A 22,476-nucleotide genomic window follows, 5' to 3' on the forward strand; every position below is an offset into this window, starting at 1 on the left:
ACAGCAATTGACTCCAAATGCAAATTCCACACCAAGAATCAACTCTAAACCTTTCATCAGCTTTCTTGTGCATAAATTAATGATGCAAAGACAGCTGGCCAAGAGATAGTTGAGCAGCCATTTGTCCAATTATTTTTGCTCCCCTAAAATGGGGGAACAAAAGGGCTACATCAGCCTATACCCAAACTACCCTCAAATTAAAGCACTTTAACCTCAAATGTATAGTTTTATTTAAAATTCAATGTGCTGGAGTACAGAGCCAAACCAACAAAAAACTGTGTCACTGCCCAAATACTTATGCATTGTATATAAACAAAAATAATATGTCCTCTATATCATCTGGTTTTCCCAAGCAAAATAGCTAATGTGGACAGGTTAATGATCAGCTCTCACAGTCCTTCTTGCTTGCTGAGTGAGTGTAAACAGTCAGATTACCGTCGTCGCCGTGCTATAGTGCATGGAGTCTTGCCCTGGGTCCTGCTCACAGTCTCGTTCCCCCACACAGCCACTGACAATCGAGCCGCGCAAGCAATTAATTTCTGCTCCGCCAAAACGTCTGCCGGGCTCTGTTTGTGCCGTGCAGCTGGTAATGGGACAAGTGTTGACAGGAGATTAACAGAAAGGAAAAAGGGGGAAAAACAATGTGAGCCCAACAGTTGTGTTTATTGGCGTAAGTGGAGGAGGAGGAGGTTATAGATTTACGTTTTTGGCGGGTGAGGCTCAGATAGAGAATAGTTTAAGGTTTACATTAGGGTTTATAAAGGCTAATCCGGCTCTGTGGCATGTCAAGAACGTCCTCGTCTACACGCTTCAATAAATAATCATTTATTTTTGAAAATCATGCAAATCCATGTTGTCTTAATTCCTTTTTACAGTTTACACACAATTGTATACTCACAACTCAGCACGGCACACTACTTTGTGATATATTATGTTCCATGGCATTTGTGACCATTGTTATCAAAATTCTTTACATAAGTAAAATACCACTTTTAATCTAAATTGGCTGCCCATCTGTTGTTATTGCAGTTATGTCACATTGTAAGTATTACAAGAAGGAAAGCAGGTTTGCTGTCTATGGCAAGAATAGGACAATGTGCTATGGCTTGATGGCAGATGTGTGCAATTATAAACCAACTGTTAAATTATATTACAATAATAATTTATCATAAAATACATATCCTACTTCCAGATAGGGCTAGTGGCACTAACTGCACCAAACCTTTTTATTCTGAAGGTTTTATTTGCAAATATTGGCATTTCAGTCAGAAACAACCGGAAACAAAATGGAGTATTCTACACATTGTTGCTTTACAATGATGTTCCATGGAATCCCTGAATGGGTATTGCTTCAGCTTCAATCAAAATGAGTCAACAAAGTATCCTTACCTACAGTAATTAAACACAGGTGACGATGGGTGAAGCCTATAATCAAATCTTATATATCAGTATGCATTCTTGGCTGATGACATTGATTTTGGAATTTACAATAAAGCCCACAACACTTTAATACTATAGAGATATCGGTAATCTTAAACCTATAAAACATCTTTTTTTTAATGTGACATCGATCAACTTGCGTCTTTATTATTTTTTTTACGGTTCTTGGTAAACTTGCATAATAAACATGCAATGACACATCTTCTTCAAAGAGTAAAGATTTGATTTCATTGTATACAAAGATTAACTCTGTTGCTGTATTGCATAAGAGCATTACCAAAAAAAAGAAAAGAAAAAGAAAACAACAGCTAAATAATCGAGGTGCGAGGTGATTGAGCTTGATATGAATACCCGACATTTGTTCTGAGGCGCACAGACACTATGCTCCCTCTCTCTCTCGCTCTCTCTCCTTTTCACTCACACACACACACACAGACACACACACACACAGGTACACACACGCACACACATGCACACATACACGGACACCAAAGACAAGTCGACACACTGGACAGGACTACACATCAGCCAATGAGCAGACCTGTGATGTAGTCATGCGGTCGTCTTCACTTGCATAGCTCAACCCATGCTTAGTAAGGCACTATTTCCCCATCGATGCCCTTGCTTCGCGCTCCACAGACTCCTGCGTACACCCTCCCATATACAATCTCCATTCTTATGAAGAAATAAAGAGGCTTAGGATGAGCAAGATAATTGCCTTTTTTATACATGTGCTCTCAAAAGAAACATTTCCCACGAGTCTCCAGAAACAGTTTTCAAATCAATGTGTGAGGTTTTTTTTTTTCTTTTTTTGTCAAAGTTTTCAGTTTTTTTTCTTCTTGTATTTACGTCTTTCGCTTTTTTTTCGTGTTTCTCAAAGCAAATGTAAAGATGAAGCAGTTAAGTCATCAAAACACAATCTTTGTGCTCCAAAAAGCACACAGGGAACCATATACAGTGTATAATATATGTACAAAGTCTGAAAAGCATTCCAAATGAAGTAGTTCAAAGGTTTCTGGCCCTTTTGTGATCGCACTGTAAGAACGGACCAAAGACTGTTCAGTTGAGCTGGTCTTCATATTGTTTGCGGAAACAGTCTCCAGCTGGAAAGAATTCCCAACAGCGTTCCTGGTACATCTTCCAGACATACGACTCCTGTCAGACAGAGAAATACATTGTATTTGCATAAATGAAACAGTTAGTGTGTTCGAATACACCATCCAACCATTGACCTTTATTTTTGCCTAATCTGTTTGAGGTACTTATGTATTTGTCTTTTCATTACTAAAAGTAACAAAGCTTTACAGTGACATGTTATTGTTATTATTTTACTTTTGGGCCAACATACATTTAAATACACTTGACAAAACACAGGTGATGATACATGGCATCAAGGAAATGACAGATTCATATTTTTACCATGAAAGGTAATGCATAAAAGGTAACTGTAACTGTAAGCAAATGAAAGAGTGGATTACCTGGCCTGTGTGCTCTGTTTCATCTTTGTTAATGAGATACATCACAAAAAATCTGAAAAGAGAACAAGCCAACATTATTCCACTTTACAACCCATAGGTAACATGCTGAATATGAATATTTATTTAATGTAAATTAATCAAATGGAGACAGGGGAGTTATTAAGTAAGAGTCGTATTGAGTATTTTTAAATTTTATGCAACAAAAATTGCACAAAGTTCATCTAAATTAGGACACTGCAGGGCATGAGTTCCTTAAAATTATTTGGAGACACATGCATGCACACACTCATGTACGTACACACACATATACACACACACACACACGCACGCACACACACACACACACACACACTCATTCTGAATAGCCCCTACCAGAAAAAAAAAACATTTTGTGGTCATTAATAATAATCATGAAACACTCATCATAGAAATCTTTTCTGAAGCACTGCAGTGCGACAGTCAATTCTTTAGTTTCTAATGTAAGATGTGCTGTCTACCGTAACAAAGACAGATCACTCCGTTTACCACGCCACGGCGTGATCATGTGTAGGGAAATATACTCAGAAATGAACCCGGAGACAGCTCTGTGAAACTCATGCATATTGCCTGCTGAAAAAAAAGCCAAATTAGGGAAGAGCTTAACAAGATTAAACTGACTCTAATACCATAAATGACAGCATGTTCTGCGTGTGTATGCATTTTGCTATGTGGGGTAGCTCTCAGTAGAAGAATGTATATTTATGAAGCCCATGAAATTATGAATGAAGCCCATTAATCATAAACAAGGTCTGTTCAGTGTGAACAATGGCAGCTACTGGGCTAAACTTAACACACTTAAGACCCAAATTCCAAACTCCAGCAGACATGATCCATTATAAACATTTTTTCCACATGCAGAAATATAATAAAACAATAACACAGTCACTTAAAGTGCTGTGATGGTATTTATTCTTAAAACTGTGCATTACCCCTTGATGAAAACGAATACTATTTATCAGTGCTTTTTTAAAATACTTAGATATCCCATTCTAGTGACAAAGGATTACCTATCACACATGTGTTATGGCCTGACCATTACCCTCTCAGTAATTGCTATTTGGAATGTTGGAGATTTATGAATCTAGGCCCTTTCTTTGTGCACTAATTGTGAGTCACTCTGGATAAGAGCGTCAGCTAAATGCCTAAAACGTAAATGCTAATGTAACATTTATGCTAAAATGTCCCCGTGGATGTTGAGCTTCCATCTGCCACTGTCATGCCCTCCCCGCAGCGGCTCCTCCAGATCAATGGGCTGGTTGCTCCAGAGGCCGTTCCGAGTTCCCGCTCTTTGGTGAGGGGGGTGGGGGGGGGGGGGGGGGTGGGGGGGGGGGGGGGGGTGGGGGGGGTCACCCAGGGTCTGCCTCACATCACCCGCACTTCATTACCGTCTCCGATCGCATCGACAGCCGCGCTACTCACAGATAGTTTGCCAAGTTGTGCTCCTGCAGGGTGTGCGTCTCGAAGCCGTGGGGAACCGTGTCGAAATAGTCGTTCCCGATACCGCAGATGAAACATTTCGTCTGCGAGAGACGAGGGGAGAAAAGTTGTTTTGCTGATACTGCCTGCTTAGCCACTTACATCCTCCAGTTGTTGCTTTAATATTAGCTGTCCCTCTATGCCCACATGGGGATTACTACTGCCTTGAATAATTCAAGGGATTATTTTAACAAATTCCCACATCGCTTATGAGAAAAATTTCCTGCTCTATTATTCTACTGATCTGAATGCACGCGCAATTAATTATTTTTTAATCTGAATTCAGTTTCAAAGGTAGCGTGACAAGATCTGGTCTGTCTGTACGGCTGATAAATGAGAAATTAGCCTTTTATCAAAGTCTGCAAGCATTGCTTATTTCTCCTCACCACTATCTCTGTATCATAACAAAGGTGTGAGATAACGCCATGTTTCAGTACTGCAGGCTTTTAAGGTCTAACCAGGGCCTAAAGATCCCAGAATCAATTTAATTAACGCCAACACTCACGAGGATACTTTTTACTTGATAAGACCTTCCAACTGACGGCAATCAATGAACTACATCGACATTCAACAGAAATGTGTTGACAAAACTGTCTCTAGTTACTATTCTAAGCATTTTTGGTGTAATGCTGCAAAACGGGGGGAAAATAATGCCAACAGTGGCTAATAAAGTTTCCTAATAACTCAATCACTTCACTGATCCGTGATTTTTATATTGTCAGCATCGGTATGATTATATGTGAGCGTGCAGCAAATTTTGCTTTATAACCAGATAGCAAAAAACTGAATATAAAGCTGCTCAAATACATACATTTTACCAACAGTTACCAGCAATTAGCAATGATAGCTTTGTAGAAGCAGCAGCATTAGGCTTACAGTAGCCACCTCTATCACCACTTTCAAGTAACAACTAGTTATAATGAAGTCATAACTTCAGAGTTCTTTTACCATACAAAATTTTCCTCCACGTTGACTAACCTCTGAAAAGCATGCAACATGTTTCTTATAGTGTGCTTTGCAGAGATTAATGGCTTGCTATATGAATGCGTATGCACCATTTCAGGAAATTTGAGGAAATTTCAGGAATAGACAGCACCTATGGTAGTCTGTATGTCAGGGTTTTGAAAGTGGCCCACATCTGAAGCCTTGTTCATTTGGTTAGTAGACTGAAAATAAAAATGTGAACAGTGAAATTGACTTGCAAAAGGAGTATGGATCAGTACAGGCAAATGCCCCTCATGGTTTGACATTCACTGCCCTTTTTGATGCCTCACTTTTAATGCAATCTTCCAAATAACGGCTGGATTTTCAGCCTGGGTTGTGACTGCTTTTTTTTTTTTTTTTACTTAAGATGGAAATTCTAAGTGATAGGCAGCAAGAGACCCTTGGAGACCAGCACAATCAATTTCTTCCCATTGATGTGCTTCGCCATTGTTTGACGAGTATCTCCAACGAGCGTATCCTTACGTTGTACAGCGCCAGTCATTTGCCCTTCCAATTTTTCGATTTTGCTTTCAAATGAGTAAAAGTGCATAAGATTTATATTCATGTGACCTTTGCACATACGATTGCAGTTCGGATTAAAGCGCAAAGCAGTTAATCCCCATTAGAGCTGTGTTTGTTTTTGCTTCTCATGCATCAAGGATGAAATTCGGGTGACCTCGTTTGACATGGGCCCCGACATCAGCACCATTTGTTCAGCCTCTTAATTTTTTCAGGTTGCCTGACTTTCCAATTCCAAAAGCACTGAAACTCAATGTGAGAATCGGAGGGTTTCCTGTGGCACGTTTTCCGAAAGTAATTAATCGACCATTGTGGAACATTGCCACACGCTGACTTGTCCCTGACAACATGCAGACCCAAAAGCAACACCGTCCAGCCACCCCCCAAGGGATGTTATCCTCGCTGACCCTCCACAATGAAGATTTCACTACTTTACCCCATAACACTTCGCAGGACGTACGTTGCATCCAAATTCTTACCTCCATGTCCTCTTTCACTTGCTCTTGCTGGTCTCGTAGTTCACCGAAGGCATCAATTATTAAGCCTGTGGGGAAAAAGCATTAATCAGTATCATTAAGAAAGAAAGACTCTGGTGAGCTCGGTAATGACAAAGGGCCTGGTAGGCCATGGTAGACCTCGACAGTTGATGAATAAGAAGTCTCACCATAATTAAGAAAAACTCCCAAATACTGACAAGCGTCTGACGGACAAGAAACACACTTCAGGAGGCAGGTGTGGATGCGTCAGTGTGTCACAGGTGTTTCTGATTATTCAGAAATTAGTTGTGCAATGGAAACAATTAAACACACCTGACTAATTAGAAACACCTGAAGCCATTTGTCCCAAAGATTATGGCGCCCTGAAATGGTGCTGTTATTTATACATGGTGAAACCAAAATGTATTAAAACACCTTGTGTATGAAAAATATATATGTATAAAAACCTTAATAAAGGCTAAGAATCTGCACATTAACCACATGTGCATTGCTTGATTGTAAATCAAAAATGATGGGAGTATAGAGCCAAATCAAGAAAGAATATCATTCCCAAACATTATGGAGCTCATTGTATGTATACAAATATGGGTAATATTACTCGAAATAGGATACATTGCCAAATTTATTTTATAAAAAGAAGACGCCTCTTGGCGCATTTTCAAAGCTTGAAAAGCTGAAACGTCCTGTCGTCTTACGCAGGTTCGCACGCATTCTCACCCTGAATGATGGCAAGCAGAATGACGATGACGAAGAAGAAGAACGTGATGTCGAAGATGATCCGGTAAATCTCGTACTCGTCTCCCGCTGGATCCTCAATCTGGTCGCCGATGCCTCCTCCAGCTCGCACGCCTACATACATGTGGAACATGTAGCACTGTGGAGAGCAGGGAAGGGCGTAGAATCAGCTTTGTGTGCTCAGCCTAAAATGCAGAACCCTACAGTGCATCTCACTGACAAAGAATATGTGCACCTTATAGGAAGCGAAGTAATATTTAGCAGAAGTTTTGGTCTTCTCAATATCATATAAAGTTTCTATGGCTGTCTTCACACCTCCATTTTGTTCAATGAGGCACAAGCTGCCATTAAAATTTTGTCAATATATGACATGATCATGTTAGAGTAATATGATTCTGTATATGCAGGCATACATTTGTACGTATATGGTCAGAAATATATTCTAGTCACGGTTTAAGTAATTCCAGTTTTAAGTATTCACACTCGGGTGCACTCCCTATTCCTGTTAGTGGTGCAGTGCATCATGGGAAGAGTCCACCTCATTGCCCAGCTTTGGGGCGTCCAGCTATTTGACCCTGCTTTCTATGTATGACATGTTGCTTGCCACACGCCAATCGTGCACAGAAACACATTTTAAAAAAAATATTTTAGCATGGTGACCTTCACATTTAACTGAACTGCTGTGAAATATATTTCCATAACAGAGACCCCCTGTCAACCTGAGGGATTTAAGTCACCAGGAATTGAGGGTCCCGGCTCAAGCTAAGCCGCTGTCACCTTCACTGGGAGAGACCAGATGCCCCTTTCAAATGCTGAGTGTCCTTAATAGGAAAAAATAGCTTGGAATTGAATGCTATGGGTGACTGACTCTGAAAGGATTAAGGGAAGGGATGCAGACCATGATGTTGGGTGTCTTCTGTCGCTTTCGAGCTCCCCAACAAGCGAAGACACGGACCCCTGGGCTCCGTATATAGTCTTCATTACAGTGAACTTGGCAGTACAGAACACACACACACACACACACACACACACACACACACACACACACACACATTCTCCATTCTCCATCGCCACAGCAGTCTCCGTCTGCTGCCTACATCAACTTTAATTGAATTCAGTTTGATGAACAATTGTATCTCCACATCAGGCCTGTGGTCAACACGGTTCACTGACTAGAGATCTTAAAAAACGTTACGCTTGCTCCTCTTTCCTCCTGTACACGGCCAAAGCTAAGAATGGGAGATAATTATTCTGTTTTGCAGTGTATCCGTTCACTTAGTCCTCTAATTGGCCTTAATTAAAACTAGGAGCATTTAAGCTTGAAGGGTGTAACACCAACTCTAATTTAGATGCTGCGTAGTATCAGAGTATCCTACGCAATTAATGATCATTATCACCACAATACTAATTGATTCAGAGCAAATGTAATGACCATAGTTTATTATCAGAACAATGCACCTCTCTCAGGTGAAAGAGATATCTAAAGTTCATTTTAATCAAAGAGGAAAAAACTTACTAATGCATAACACAGAAGCGGCCAGGATAGAAAGGGGAGGAGAAAGCAGACAGTGGTAAGGTACTAACAGTCAGCATGTCGTCACACTTCATGTCTGGAGATTCTCCGTCCTCACTCTTGTTGTAGAATTTGCGGAAGAAGTTGAAGGCCACCACAGTGTACAGGTATACCACCACGGCTAGTAGCCCCACCGTCAGAACCAGCTAGAAAGCACAGAGGAAAAATTAGCTTTTTTTAACAATTTAAAATACACTTAAAATACTTAAAATTATGCACACACACACACACACACACACACACCACATACCCAAACAAAGAGATACACACGTACACAAAAACGCAAATCTACACACACACACAATTAGTCACCCATACGCACTCACCTACACACAGACACACACCAGACATTATTTGTTTGTGAAATGCGCTATATAAATACATTTTTTTTATTTTTGATTTGACATAGAAACCTTACATACACTCATACAGAAAGGCACACAGTCACAAATACAATTCACAATGCTATCAACTCCCTTTAGGTTACAGATCTCATTGCTTTGGCTTAGAGTGTTCCCTTTGATAGCCAGCGCAATCGTCGTCTCTCTGGCAGCCTTAATCAGAAGGGACGTCCCAGTCCGTACCTGCTTGCCATTGTGGGTGACCGAGGACAGGATGGTGCGCAGGGTCTTAAATCCCATGGCGATGTCTAGCAGGTGGGCGGCGAAGAAGAAATTATTGTAGTGGCCCAGGATGGACATGGTCATGTACCAGGCCAGGTAGAGGAAGGACTGCAAGATCACAGAGACATTAGTGTGGGAAAGTGCCGAGTCGGCTGGGTCAGTGATGTGAAGGGTCTGCAAATTGAATCATGCGCTGTGTGCTTTCACCTCAACTATTTTAAACAAAGTGGTGTTTTTCTCATAGTTAGACAACATGGTAAAACGTGGTAAGAAACTGCCAAAAAGAAACAGCTAAATATATATGACACAATTGAAGATGGTGATTTTTTACCCATGTAATTAATAGGCTACACGTATATAACTCACATTGTCTGTGAAGACCACTCCCAACTTCCAGATTTGATATTTGACATCGACGGAGTTCAGTCTGTGAAAGGATAAAATTCTTCATGTGATTGGGGTCATAGAGCAAAAATAAACACATTTACAGGGCTGCACACACAATAACGAGTTGCTCATTTTTATATCTATTTAGTTAAAGGAAAAAACAAATTTTTATAATATGCAATTTCTCCTCAGATACTAATTCTTTCAGTTCTGCACAATTCAATTTCATTTCTCAATTCATACTTTGCTTCATTACACCCATCTTCACACGCGTAATACCCTTGACACATCTGATATATTCTTGTGTCAGTGTTCCGCTATCCTTCTCATTACTGCCACCTTCTGTCAGAATATAATATAGCACACCAAAAAAACCTCATATTCTCAAGTGAAACATTTAGTATACCTTTGGTAAGAAAAAAAAAACTTAAAAGAAAAAATACTGCTGTTACAAGGAGCACTGAAGTTCGGTAAAATGGAAATATATCCCAGCGGAAGACAGGGTTGTGTTCTTGGTGCCCGAACTCACACGGCAACTAATGAGCTGTCTTTCTTGGGTTTCTTCTTCTCGTGGGCATCGCTGAAGTCTAAGGCAGCCTTATCCATTCCCAGCAGCTCACTGATGCGGTCGTGTCCGTAGAACTCTCCATATTTGTCCATCACCTGCAAACAAAACACGACCAAAACTTGATCACATAAAATCAATGTGATACACAGTACAAGACACAACATCACTATTCTATGAATTATAAACAAAGGATTATAAGGGTGCCCCATGATTTGGTTCACTCATATAACATTACATACAGTAAAATACAAAACGGAACTACAAAAAACACATTACATACAAATTTCAAGGATCAATTATCAATAATCATAGTATAAAAAAACTCACCTTCCTTTTCACAAATTTATCCCAGTAATTATTTGGGAATGACCTGATTGTCAGAGAGAGTGAAAGAGAAATACCAGTCAAAACAAAATCAAAATGGCAAAGCTATTTGCCAAAACTATTTTCTAATGCTGGATCTATGTGATCATGACAAGCTTGGAAATAGTGTTTGCTATTCAAATGCATAGTTAATATACCTTCTATATGCATATACTTACAGCTCAATTAAATTTAAATCATCACTAAGATAAACTATTGCCCTCTTTGTCTGGCAATTGCAGCTTCCCATCATTGTATAACCTGACATTTGGAGGACAATTATAGCTTCCATGGCCTCTTAAACCCTATTTTTCCAAACAATTGCTTGTTGGCATGCGTTAATTAACTGAGTCGTTATCTTGGACTTACTGTGTGTTAATTACAAGCCTGTCCCATTGCCCTTTAATGTCGTCTTCTGATGGCTGCTCCGTTATATAGAGTCCGTCAAACTCCAGCTTCCTGGCTACCTCCTTCTCCCGTTTAAATATCACCAATGGGACCTGGTGATATTAGGGAGTGAGGCAATAGAGATGTCTGAATATGAGGCCACATGCTGGCCAAAAGGACTGTGCTGTGGTGAGGTTGTTTGGGAACAGTATGGGCTATTATATGGGGGTATTATTGTCTTAAAAATAAATAAATGTAGCTGATCCACAAATAAATGTAGCTGATCCACAAAATAAATGTAACTCGTCATACACAAATAAATGTAGCCGATCCACAGTTAAAAAGCTGGTTCACATTTGTACATCGACTGTAGATTGAATTTATTTATGGATTCTTGATACATCCCTCGTGGCACAAAATTTGCAAAATAATCCACAAATGTTTTTTTTTCCACTGAGTCTATTTCAGCCAATCAGATTTCAGATTACTCCGACCAATCACAGCTTCTATACACTTCAGGGTTGTGTTGTGTAGTCACAAGACAACTGCTTGCCTGGGAAGTCTGATGTAATGGCTATCTCTTTCATCAGTGAATGAAGTCTTCTAACCCTGAACCAAAGTGAAACCACATCATCTTATATTTGTACTATCCCATTAGATTTGGAGAGAGCCAGTCAAAAAAAGCTGTAACTTATGATCAAAAACTTGCAACACAACTTCTTATATTTTCCTAGTTAGCTTGCTTACTGTAGGGCCTACACAAACGCTCATTTTAAAACATAACTATTGACAGGGCTGGTGTTATTATAGTGCTGAAGGCACTAAAATACAATCCTGAACTGTATATATGTACTGCGATTGGTCAACGTAATGTTGTAATAGTGTGGCGAAGAGTTTCTCAAAAATACACACATAAATGCAACAAGGTGATGCACAGATGTGAACCAGCTGCATTTATTTGTGGATTGGCTACATTTGTTTGTGGATCAGCTACATTTATGCGTGGATGAGGTACAGTTATTTGTGGATCAGCTGCATTTATTTGTGCAGCAGTTACATTTATTTGTGGATCAGCTGCATTTATTTATTTATTTATTTATTTATTTTGGGACAATAATACCCCCATACCATTACCACCACTTCCTTAAAAAACAACTCTAAGTTGAGTTGTTTTTGTAAATATACAGATGTATAAATAGACAATGCATGTATGTATGAGAATGTCCATATTCAATGTGGATACCGAGGAAATTAATGCCATAATTTAACCATATTGTCATAGGTCTCATTTAATTCCATTATGATTTGCAGGCTAGCTGTAGTATAAATCCCATTAAAAACATAATCATGCAGCATAATATCATAACTATGCTGACACATATCTACTACAACCCAGGGGTGACAATTAAAAATCTCAGACCACCATGGTGAAGGATTCTATTCCTGAATCAAAATGACTTTGTTTGAATTTTTAATCCCTGGAGTAAATCGGCAATTTAATTACCCATTCATTTTCCCACAGGATTGGCAAATCTGCGGCACATATACAATCCACAAACACACACATACACACACACACAGATATAAAGACAAAGACACACTTACAAACATACACACACACACACACACACACACACACAACACAGTGCTAGCCCACCTTTAAGCAGTAATAGCCTATGATGCAGAAGAAGGATATGACAGTGTGCAAGATAGCCAGGATGCGGAGGGTGGGCTCCATGTACCCACTGCTCTCCTCCAGGACGAAGTGCACTGTCACCGTGCGGTGGGGCACGCCCTCCACCGGGCTCCACCGCACGCTGGTGTCCGATGGCCCGCTGTACACCACCTCCTTCTCCTCCACCACCGCGGACGATGTGGACACCTGGCGAGCAGGGAGGTTGCAGAGGTCAGGTGCTGCACTGACAGTGTCAAATGTGGGAGATAACAGCAGGCTGCTTGGGACCAAAATCAGACGGTCTCACCTTGTAGAAGAGCAGGATGAAGTTGATCGCAAAGGCAACGAACAGAGCCAGCATTCTCATGTTGTAGAAGTTCCGGGCAAAATAATTCTGTACATGAGAGAGAGAGAGAGATACTCAGGGGTATTAGTGCGTGAAGACGTGAGTAACTGCGTGTTTGTGTGGGTGAGTGTGTGCCTGTGAGTGTGTGTGTGTAAGAGGGTGCGGTGTGGCTGGGTTTGTGTGAGGGAGTGTGGCGTGTTTGTGTGTGAGAGAGTGCGTGCTGTGTCTCGGTATATATGACATATACTTTAAAAAGGAAAGAGAGAATATCCTTCAACAGGTCTGCAGATGTCAGGACTCTTACGAGCAGTTTCCGCTGATAAGCAATGATCTTCTTCCAGAAGGCAGACTCCTGTAGCTCTGGCTCTTCAGATTTGGAGGTGTGATGCTGCCTGACTTTCTGTTTTGGCTTGTCATCCTTTGGCTTGACATCTTTTTCCCCATTCTCTCCCCTAGTTCGAGCAATTGAAAGAACGATGGACACATTACTATTGCCACTGGGCCATTTTGTGAGCCAATTTTCCTCATTTTTCCAAATTTCGAATGCCCGAAAGCATTAGCCCGTCCCACCGCTCTAATGTCACCCGTCAATCTAGAAAGCACACCGGCACGTAGGCCAATTGCAGAGGAGTCGCTATTAATGAGGCCAGGTACACAAGGCAATGCCCTGTGGAGCTCCCGGGCACAGCACTGGCAGTTATGATTCACTGAACGGGGATTCTGGGCTTTTACAAAAAAACACTTTCCAGACAGCTCTCTGGTGAACTGGAACTTTATAAAAGATGTTTAAAAGTACTGTACACATTTTGCTATTACATTAGAGTGACCCAGAGAATATCAGGATATGAACACATTATAATATGTTTTGTATACTGGACATACTCTGCCTTTTCTGGTTCAGATTGGCTCTCTTCTTTTCCTTCTCCGTCTTCGTCTGTGGAGCCTTTCCCCTTGAACAGGATAAAAACAGAAATTAAGGAGGTGACCAACACTGTTATCGCACAGAGGCTACCTCCAAATTCTGAAAGTACAGAGAAGGTGTCTGAGAGTTAAATCGGCTTTATGCTCCGGGACAGTTAATGGACTGCCTAGCAGAGAAACACGCTGAGAAGGCTGTGTCTGTTTGATGCTTAAAACATTTTGACAGTGTTCTACATTTTACACTCGAAACCTCTCCCTTTGCAGCTCTTTTAAATCAGAACATGACTAAAATATAAATAAATGTATCACCAGGGTAGCTGTAAAGATCACAATCTGCGGTTATTATCACAGAGATGAATTAAATGCAGGGAGATGAAGAACTGCAATATCAAGCCCTGTGGACTTAGCTTATCATGTTGTGAGGCTTTACCAAAATTGAGCTGCGATATTTCACAAGTTTTCAATTACCTGATTCCGCCTCCGAAGCTCAGGTGAGGGAGTCGGCGGAGGGGGCACCGGGCTGTTGAGCAAATCCGTCAGGCTGGCGTTGGGGTTGTGAGGCATCAACTTATACTGCCCCCCTTCTCTCCTCAGGTCAAGCCCAAAAATGTCTGACAGGAGGTCCGTGTCCTCAATATTGACCGCCAGGTCTGCCAGGTCCTCCTCGGCCGAGGACTTGTCCGGGTGCCTCTTCTCGGCCTCCTCCCCTTCCCCGCGGACCTCGTCCTGGGTGGGGTCGGGCATGTTGGCCAGCAGGTCGGCCACCTTCATGGTCTTGGCCCCCTCCACCAGGCTCCCGCCCAGGAAGGTGCTGTAGACAATGCGGAAGAAGCCACGCGACACGCTAAAGGCAAAGTGGAGGAGGCCCATGAGCAGGCTCCAGTAGAAGGCGACGAGGGTGGTCACCATGTCCTTCACCGTCATCTTTTTCATCTTCTTCATCTGCTTCTTAAGGCTTTTCATGGAAAGCACCTTCATCAGCATCATCACGTTGTAGCGGAGGGCCAGGAGGGCCGTCCGCACTGTGGTCACCGAGAAGAAGCCCATCTCTGGGTTGTCCTCCTCGGGTTTCTCCTTCTCGCTCTCTTCCTTGCTGGCTGACCGCTCCCCGATGTCGGACATCTGGGCCGCCAGCTGCATCTCGAAGATGGTATCCTCGCAGAAGTTGACGAAGAGCTCCATCTTCTCCTTCTCGCCGCCCTCGTTGACCACGTCAAAGATGAACTGCCGCTTGGACTCCTTGACCTGCGGCTTCTCCCACTGAGTGCGGCTGGACTCACTGATCTCAAAGTAGACCCGCTCGATGCGTTTGGCACTGCCCATGATCTCGATGCGACCCAAGTAAGGTTGAAAGTAGTTGAGCACGCTCTCCGCCAACTCCAGGAAGGTCTGGAGCCGTGTGTCGTGAGGCATGTGCTCAGACAGGTTCGTCAACAAGACGGCCACATTGAAGCCAATGTCTTTGGCTGGCTCGTGGAACCGCTCCACAAATTCCTCATAGTCCAAGAGCTCGTTTTCATCCGTCTCAGCACAGGAGAGCAGGAACTCAGTCTCGGATTGAGTGTAATGTTTGTGGCTCTCCATGGCCTTGTGGAAGTCTCGCTTTGAGATCACCCCCTTCCCATCAGGATCATACTCCTTGAAGGCATCTGATGATGTCAAGTCTTTCAGTTTGAGGAACATGTCAAAGAACTTCAGAATCATTTCCACGTTGTTTGAGGATTCTACCAGCATGTCAACCATCTGTTTACCAATAGTTCCATTTACAACATTTCCTAGAGAAAAAACAATGTTCCATTTACAGTTAAGCAGTTCTCTTAAGCACATAACCTATACCCAACAAATTATATGCAGAATAATTCATTAATATGGTAACAAAAGCAATGATAATTTTCTGTAATTGCAATCAGTATTCAGCAGTCTCTCTTGTATGTGCTGAATTGGACACAATAAGATGACATTCCTTCTTGCCATTTTAATTACAGGCACATCTTACCTTCCAACATGGACAGCAGCATTACAACCATATCCTTCTGAAGATCCATAAGCTCTTTCAATAAGTCAATCTGACTAGAATCCTACAAACAAAACCAGAGCAATCAAGAGAGTAAACCACTTACTCAAAAACAAGACAGCAGTAAACACTGGCAAAAGAAGAAAAAAAGCAGCTAATTTCTCATAGTCAATACAGACCTGTGAAAGCTTCATCTGCATGTGTGCAAAGACGTGGAGGAACCCCACCACTGCATCCCACAGTCGGCTATGAGCCAGACTCTGCTGGTTCCCAGTGCATGGACCCTAGAACAAAATAAAAAAGCAACGATTAAAGAGCTCATTGTTTAACATAGCATATTTAAATAAAACACAAATTATTTTCCATGCGTGTGTTATGGATTTCATTTACACATACCTGTATGTACTCTGTGAGGGTGTTGAAGACCTGCTTGGCCACATTGATTGCCTTGGAGAAATTGCGCTGCCCTTGCTCATCGATGACATCTTTTCCAGAGTAATACCAGTAGAAATCACTGATTGATTCCTGCAGGGATGTGGGGGAGATTGGTTTTACAAAGTCTCCCTGTCTGCATGGCTTTAAACATTGCCATAAAGGGAGACTTTATTACTGTCAGGTTTAGACTAAAGAATAAGGTTATTACCTGAACTCGGAGAAGATAGTCAACAGTTGAGATGATGATGTTGACAGTCGTGTTGTTTCCTGTCTGTGTTCTCAGGTAATTCTGAAAATCTATTGCACAAGAGGGTGAGCATTAAAATGGAATGGCAAAACTAATTGAATTCTGTCAAGAAGGACGCATCAAAAGTAATTTTGCATACAAGCGAAAAATGAAAAACAAGTGATATTGCAGACCAAATCAACAAGCATGAAAAATGTTCTTTTTTTAAATGAAGGCAAAACTTCCCGTTACTATTTTACTTTTCCAAGAAATATATACTATAAAGGTGGCTGTACATTACACTGTAAATAGGCAGTGCTGGCTATGTAAAGAAACCAATAACTGGCTGTCATGACAAACTGATCTCAGTGAGATGCCAGATGGAGGCAGGGTGGGTGGGCTTCACATACCTGAGTTGTGTCCTTCACACAGCAGTTGAAGGAAGCGAAAGAGGTCACAGGTAAACTCATCGTCCTGCATCACCTTCTCTCCTGTACGGTGTAGCAGAAGACCAACAGAGGCCCGTTACAATAACACCTCAATATCAACCACCGTTACCTTTTTTTGGGGGAGAGAAGGGGGGAACTGCTGCTCTATCAGAGGTGTATGAGTCATACACCTCCCAGATAGTCACTCAGTATAAAAATGGCTACAGTTGATGAAAAACATGGGGTTGAACTGTAGGAAGGAGATGATAGGTAGCAGCATTTTACACATGTGAACACTGTGTGTTTATGTTTAGCGGACCACTGCACTACCCTGCACTACCATTCATCTAACATCGCATCGGAAATGTGTTCAGATGATATTAGATACTAGGCAGTCCTCTTGATGAAAAGGATTACGCAGTCTGTGGAAATGCTAAAATGCCCTTCTGATTTGGCTGTTATTGCTGTTTGCTAATTATCCTTTCTGTAGAAGGATGCAAAAAACAATTGTTTTCACAGCAACCAAAAATTAATTCTCAACATTCTACTTTGTGGTGTCATTCTAATTAGCGAATAATTCTCTTGGTTTGATAATTTATGAAGAAAGGCTGTTAACACACTGGAATTTCACAGTGATAAAATGCTGCTTTTAACCATGTGGAATGGACGTCATGGTTAATGAATCACAATGGAGTGAGGATGGTTTTGTGATCTGACACATGTTCTGTGATGCATGATGGTCATGTAGAACAGAATGGAAAACAGTTGGGTAAAGTTTCAGATGGAAAAAAGAAACAGTGTTTTACCTCAAACAGGCTTGAAAGTGCTTGAGTATAAGAAATAACCTTCTCAGCCTAAGAACTGCCCTGTCCTAACCAATATGAAACCTTGTTCAGACAGAGGAACAAATCTATGGGCTGTTTTAACCATTAATTGCAGCTACTGTCGTTCCAAACACATGAATACGGTGATGCAGGTCACTGAGAGAGGATGACTCCCTCAAACCCAACCTCTCTTAGGTCCCAAACCATAATAAACAAAAGAACATTGTTTTTATTCAATGTAACGCTACAGTAGTTGTAATAAAAACATAAACATGTATGGCTGGCGAGTGCACTTTCAGGCTTATTTACAATTCAATGATAAACCAGATCAGAAGACTACAGTTTTTAGTTACACGTTGCAAAATGTCCGTATCACAGGTTGGGTAAAAATGACATTTTTCAGCCTAAATTTTGGCCATACATAATTTATAAACAGGGTATTACAAGCAGTTATTTAAACAAGTTCAATAACTGCTGAATAAAATATTGCAACCACATTAATTATGTGTCCCTGTATGAAATTAAATTAATTAACATATGCTGCCCTTGACGTCGCAACCTGTCGATATTGCCTCATCATTAAAATTTGATGCTGATTTTTGTCCGCAAAATTAGCTGCAAATTAGCTGCATGTGGTCATAAAAGCTGTCCTGAGTGATCTACGCTTCATCTGGTATATCATTTTTCAGCCTTTCGGATTAGGTCTCAGAGAGCATTTAAACATGAAATTGTATAAATAAATAAATATATAAAGAAATGAAAAGATATGAATGGAAAATACAATATCATTTCAAAAACACAACACTAATCTTTGGGTAATCAAAATAAATGACAGTCAAGACACATAATAACAACGAAACCAACAAAAAATAAAAACAAACAAAAAGAAAAAAGGGTACAACATTGACTACATCACAGAACACAAGAGTCAACAGCTGGAATACTTGGGAGACACTGGTATTGAGATTCCTCCACTTGCACAAATCAGCGCAGCCATGAAGCCACGATCGAATGCACAACAGACTACAGATAGAGAGTATGCCACAGATCATCTCCAAAACATCCAAACCACTGCAAAGACTGGGCCACTTTAGACAGGTCACTGCTCTTACATCTAGTGTGCCAGATACTGTGCAAATCCTGAGAGGGAGGCAAAAACAGCGTGATTGGCTAACAGCACTACAGCATTACAGCATTACTTTGTACAAAACAGAACAGATCGTAATCGTGCTAAGGCAAGGGAGCGAGGGGCGGGGGGGAAGGGGACAGGGGGGCAAGGCTCAGGACCTGGACAGACCTGACACAAAGCTAACAGCGGGAAATGGCAGAGGTTATAATTACCACGCTCATGAGTGATGACTGAGGAGGGGAAGACAGTACATTAAACCAAAAGAAAAGGAAAAAAGAAAGGAAAAAGTAAGAAGTCAAACAGGTTACAAATAGGTTCAGTATTCATTGTTCGTTTGTTTTGTTTTGTTTTTTTTCAGCAGAGAAATTAGTCGGGTGGAAATATAGAGCAGAAAAGTTTAACAGGTTAAAAAAAAACTATGCACATTGTTCAGAATTCGTCAAAAGGGTATTATGACAAAAAAGGATGGTCTTTCATTGATAAGCACAATGTTCAGACAGAGCTCTACAGGACTCTGGTGACTATCACAGACCACTGATCACAACTATATTAACATCAATTTCTCAAATATCAATGGAAAAGAAAACAAACGCAAAATTGAACAAAACGCCTATATACGTTACATTTTTCATATCTGGTCAACAATGAGAACCGTTATGACACCAATAGAACAAACATGCATTTCAAAATATGGTGGTGAAAAGTTCACTTTGAGTTCACTGTGACCACACAGCAAGTAAACATCCACTCTCTTCACTCACAGAAGACAGTAAGTACAGAGGAGTGCACGGTGACAAAGCTTTGTAAGTCTACTGCCAGTCAAAAGGATTGGATCCCATATTAGCAAATATTAGCAAGTTAGATACAAAAGACAGGATTTGTTTTATGTATTTGTTCAAAAATGTAATCATGATCGAGATTAAAAAATGTTTGGTTTTGAGAACACAGCACTTCTTCACTGTACTTAGTGAAACGCTTATGGTAAACCATTTTTGTCATAGTACCCTTATTCCAGAAAGATATTTAAAGAAGTTAAACAAGGAAGTATTATCCATTTTCACAAAATTCTGACATGTTTGTTTTTCATTTCGATAGCAGGTATAAAATAGATTATTCTAGGTATAGACTTATTCTAGGTATAAAATTGCATGATAATTTCACTTGAAGGCGGTGAATATAAACCCATTGACAGAGGACAACACAGCCAGTTGCCAAAGTAGCATTTCTGACACTCATAAACATAAAAAGGGTCATAAATAAAATTACAGAGACATCCTTGATGTGTACATAAGAAAATAAAAATGACTATGAATGTGGACAACAGAGACACTGTTCAGGGCTTATTGTATTTTCACAATAATGAGCAAACAAAAAAAACTTAACTAATGTTTTACATCAATGTGATGACAAAACAATAGGACAAGAAAATCAAAATCATGATGATCTGACCGTAATCAAAAACCAGTATTAACTGAAAACTATGTGCACAGCATTCAGTAGATAGTACAGATTTCAGTAGTACGCCTTACCATGACTATTTCCAGCTCTTAACTATTTTTTAGGTATAGAAATATTCACCTTTTTTCTTAACCTGGTATTAGAAACCATTTTTAAAACATTTAAATTCACAACCGTCTTTCATTTCCATCAGCCGTAGACATCTACACCTTATAAAAAACCCTGAAAAATGATTAAATGAAGACTTGTTTTGTGGATACGATGTAAGCTTATTGTGTAACTTCCTGTTTTTTTTTAATTTTTAATTTTTAAATTCAGCTGCATACCCAAAACCCCTGAAAATAACAGCTTTTTCAGTACATCTTTTAATCTCCCCCTACATACATCTTCATGTACAGTACATACTTCTTATTATTTCATTACCGGGCCGCCCGTCTGGAGAAAAGCTCTCTCGCGAACACCGGGGGATTGACGCTAAATTACTTTTTTGACACGAGTGTATCGCATTTCCATCTCCTCTCCCCCGCAGCGTGTACCTGAGCCCTCCTCCGTAACCATGCCCAGCCCTTCGGCTTTGTTCTGCCTCTCGAACGCGTTGAGGTCAAGCACGCTGGAGGAGGCGAGAAAGAGAGGGAAGGGAGAGGAGAGGGGAGATCAGCGAGGCGTCGTCTGGAATCCGTGAGAAATGGGGGAGATGAAAGAAGGAACGGGGTACCTGCAGGACAGCATGAGCCCCGCCAGACTCTGAAAGAAACCCACGTCCTTCTTGTCTTTCAGATAGTCCAGCATTTTCTGTTCACGACAGGAAACAGGACAAGGGAACAAGTCAATGAAACGAGCAGCTTTTGAATAGAAAATTGAAAACAAACAAAAATAGCAATGAGCAGTGTGGTTAGGTGCACAAAAACACGACTGTAATGCTAATCAGGAAGTAAAAGACACGCTCTGCAGAGAATTGAAGAGAATTTTCAGGAGATTTTTTCCTTTTACTCCAGCTATTCTCACTGATGACTGGCAGAAAGTGAGAAGCACTAGTTACCTGCTGCACTGTGGAGTTTCCACCATTCAGTACAGCGATACCCAGCTTCAGCGTGGATGCCACCATTGGTCCCATTTCCCCTGAGAGCAAAAGGTGAAATTAAGAATAAACACTGAATACTGAAAATAAAAGTATAAATGCTGGGTATGCAATGCAATGTTTTACCAAACAGCAACCAAATAAGGGGCTATCTCTAAAGCGCTAGCATACAGTACAGGGTCAGAGACAAGGCTGTCAGGTAAAATAAATTCTTTAAACAATTGTCACAATAATTTGAGGTTTTTTTCCTCCTTCCCACTGGCTGACTGAGACTCAAACAGGTTATTTCCAGATAAGAGGGGGGGAAAATGAACCAATTAAGCTAACCGCTTGCAGTTGACTCATTGCCATTGGCCGCCGGCCCAGCAATGATTCCAGCCTTCCGTTGCCTTGGGTTACCTTTGCTGGCACTGATGGTCTGCAGCACCATTTCTGCTGCGCCCCGATCGTGAAGCCTGGCCTGCTGGTACAGCAGCTTCTGTTTCTCCATCTCTTTTTCCTGCGGGGGAGGGGAGACGAGCGGTCATCCTCAGGACCTCATTGGCCCGATGCTTAGGTCACCTGAGGTCCCAGAAGGCTCTGCTGCAGAACACACGGTACGTTTTGCGAAGCCTCAGGTCATACCAGTGGTACGGACAGTGATGTACCACCGTGCAAAACAGTGCAATGTTTCGAGAGTGCCTCTGACAGCAGCCCTGGGGTTACCATGGAATGAGTTTCCCTTAACATAATTGTGGCTCTCTGCACCCCTATGATGATCCTATCAATGTGACAGAATCACTCTAAATAGACAGACATTAAACTAAAGTTACACATTGAACATTGGCTGGACGATATGAGCAAGTCAGAGGCACTGAAACTGAATTCAGCTCG

General features: G+C 41.1%; 1 protein-coding gene across 8 annotated transcripts in view; it reads right to left on the bottom strand.

Moving 5' to 3' along the window:
* Nucleotides 1-804: 804 nt before the first annotated feature.
* The window catches only part of ryr2a (ryanodine receptor 2a (cardiac)), a 162,603-nt gene continuing 140,931 nt past the window's right edge, over nt 805-22,476 (bottom strand). For 4 of the 8 annotated variants that reach the window (XM_035404655.1, XM_035404656.1, XM_035404658.1 and 1 more), the window contains 26 exons: nt 22,003-22,102; nt 21,565-21,644; nt 21,241-21,317; nt 21,062-21,135; nt 19,280-19,297; nt 17,097-17,177; nt 16,669-16,757; nt 16,422-16,550; nt 16,205-16,309; nt 16,008-16,089; nt 14,480-15,786; nt 13,973-14,040; nt 13,395-13,542; nt 13,052-13,138; nt 12,727-12,951; nt 11,052-11,182; nt 10,647-10,689; nt 10,281-10,414; nt 9,731-9,791; nt 9,326-9,472; nt 8,753-8,887; nt 7,151-7,307; nt 6,416-6,480; nt 4,377-4,477; nt 2,919-2,970; nt 805-2,595 (listed from right to left, as the gene is read on the bottom strand). In XM_035404655.1, coding sequence (XP_035260546.1) covers nt 2,500-2,595; nt 2,919-2,970; nt 4,377-4,477; nt 6,416-6,480; nt 7,151-7,307; nt 8,753-8,887; nt 9,326-9,472; nt 9,731-9,791; nt 10,281-10,414; nt 10,647-10,689; nt 11,052-11,182; nt 12,727-12,951; nt 13,052-13,138; nt 13,395-13,542; nt 13,973-14,040; nt 14,480-15,786; nt 16,008-16,089; nt 16,205-16,309; nt 16,422-16,550; nt 16,669-16,757; nt 17,097-17,177; nt 19,280-19,297; nt 21,062-21,135; nt 21,241-21,317; nt 21,565-21,644; nt 22,003-22,102 — 3,792 coding nt within the window. In that variant the 3' untranslated portion in view covers nt 805-2,499. Of the gene's footprint in view, nt 2,596-2,918; nt 2,971-4,376; nt 4,478-6,415; nt 6,481-7,150; nt 7,308-8,752; nt 8,888-9,325; nt 9,473-9,730; nt 9,792-10,280; nt 10,415-10,646; nt 10,690-11,051; nt 11,183-12,726; nt 12,952-13,051; nt 13,139-13,394; nt 13,543-13,972; nt 14,041-14,479; nt 15,787-16,007; nt 16,090-16,204; nt 16,310-16,421; nt 16,551-16,668; nt 16,758-17,096; nt 17,178-19,050; nt 19,079-19,279; nt 19,298-21,061; nt 21,136-21,240; nt 21,318-21,564; nt 21,645-22,002; nt 22,103-22,476 lie in introns of those variants that run through there. The other 4 variants (XM_035404659.1, XM_035404657.1, XM_035404654.1 and 1 more) reach the window with 2 other exon arrangements.

This window comes from Anguilla anguilla, chromosome 2 (assembly GCF_013347855.1).
Source record: "Anguilla anguilla isolate fAngAng1 chromosome 2, fAngAng1.pri, whole genome shotgun sequence".
In the NCBI taxonomy this organism is placed as follows: Eukaryota; Metazoa; Chordata; class Actinopteri; order Anguilliformes; family Anguillidae; genus Anguilla; species Anguilla anguilla.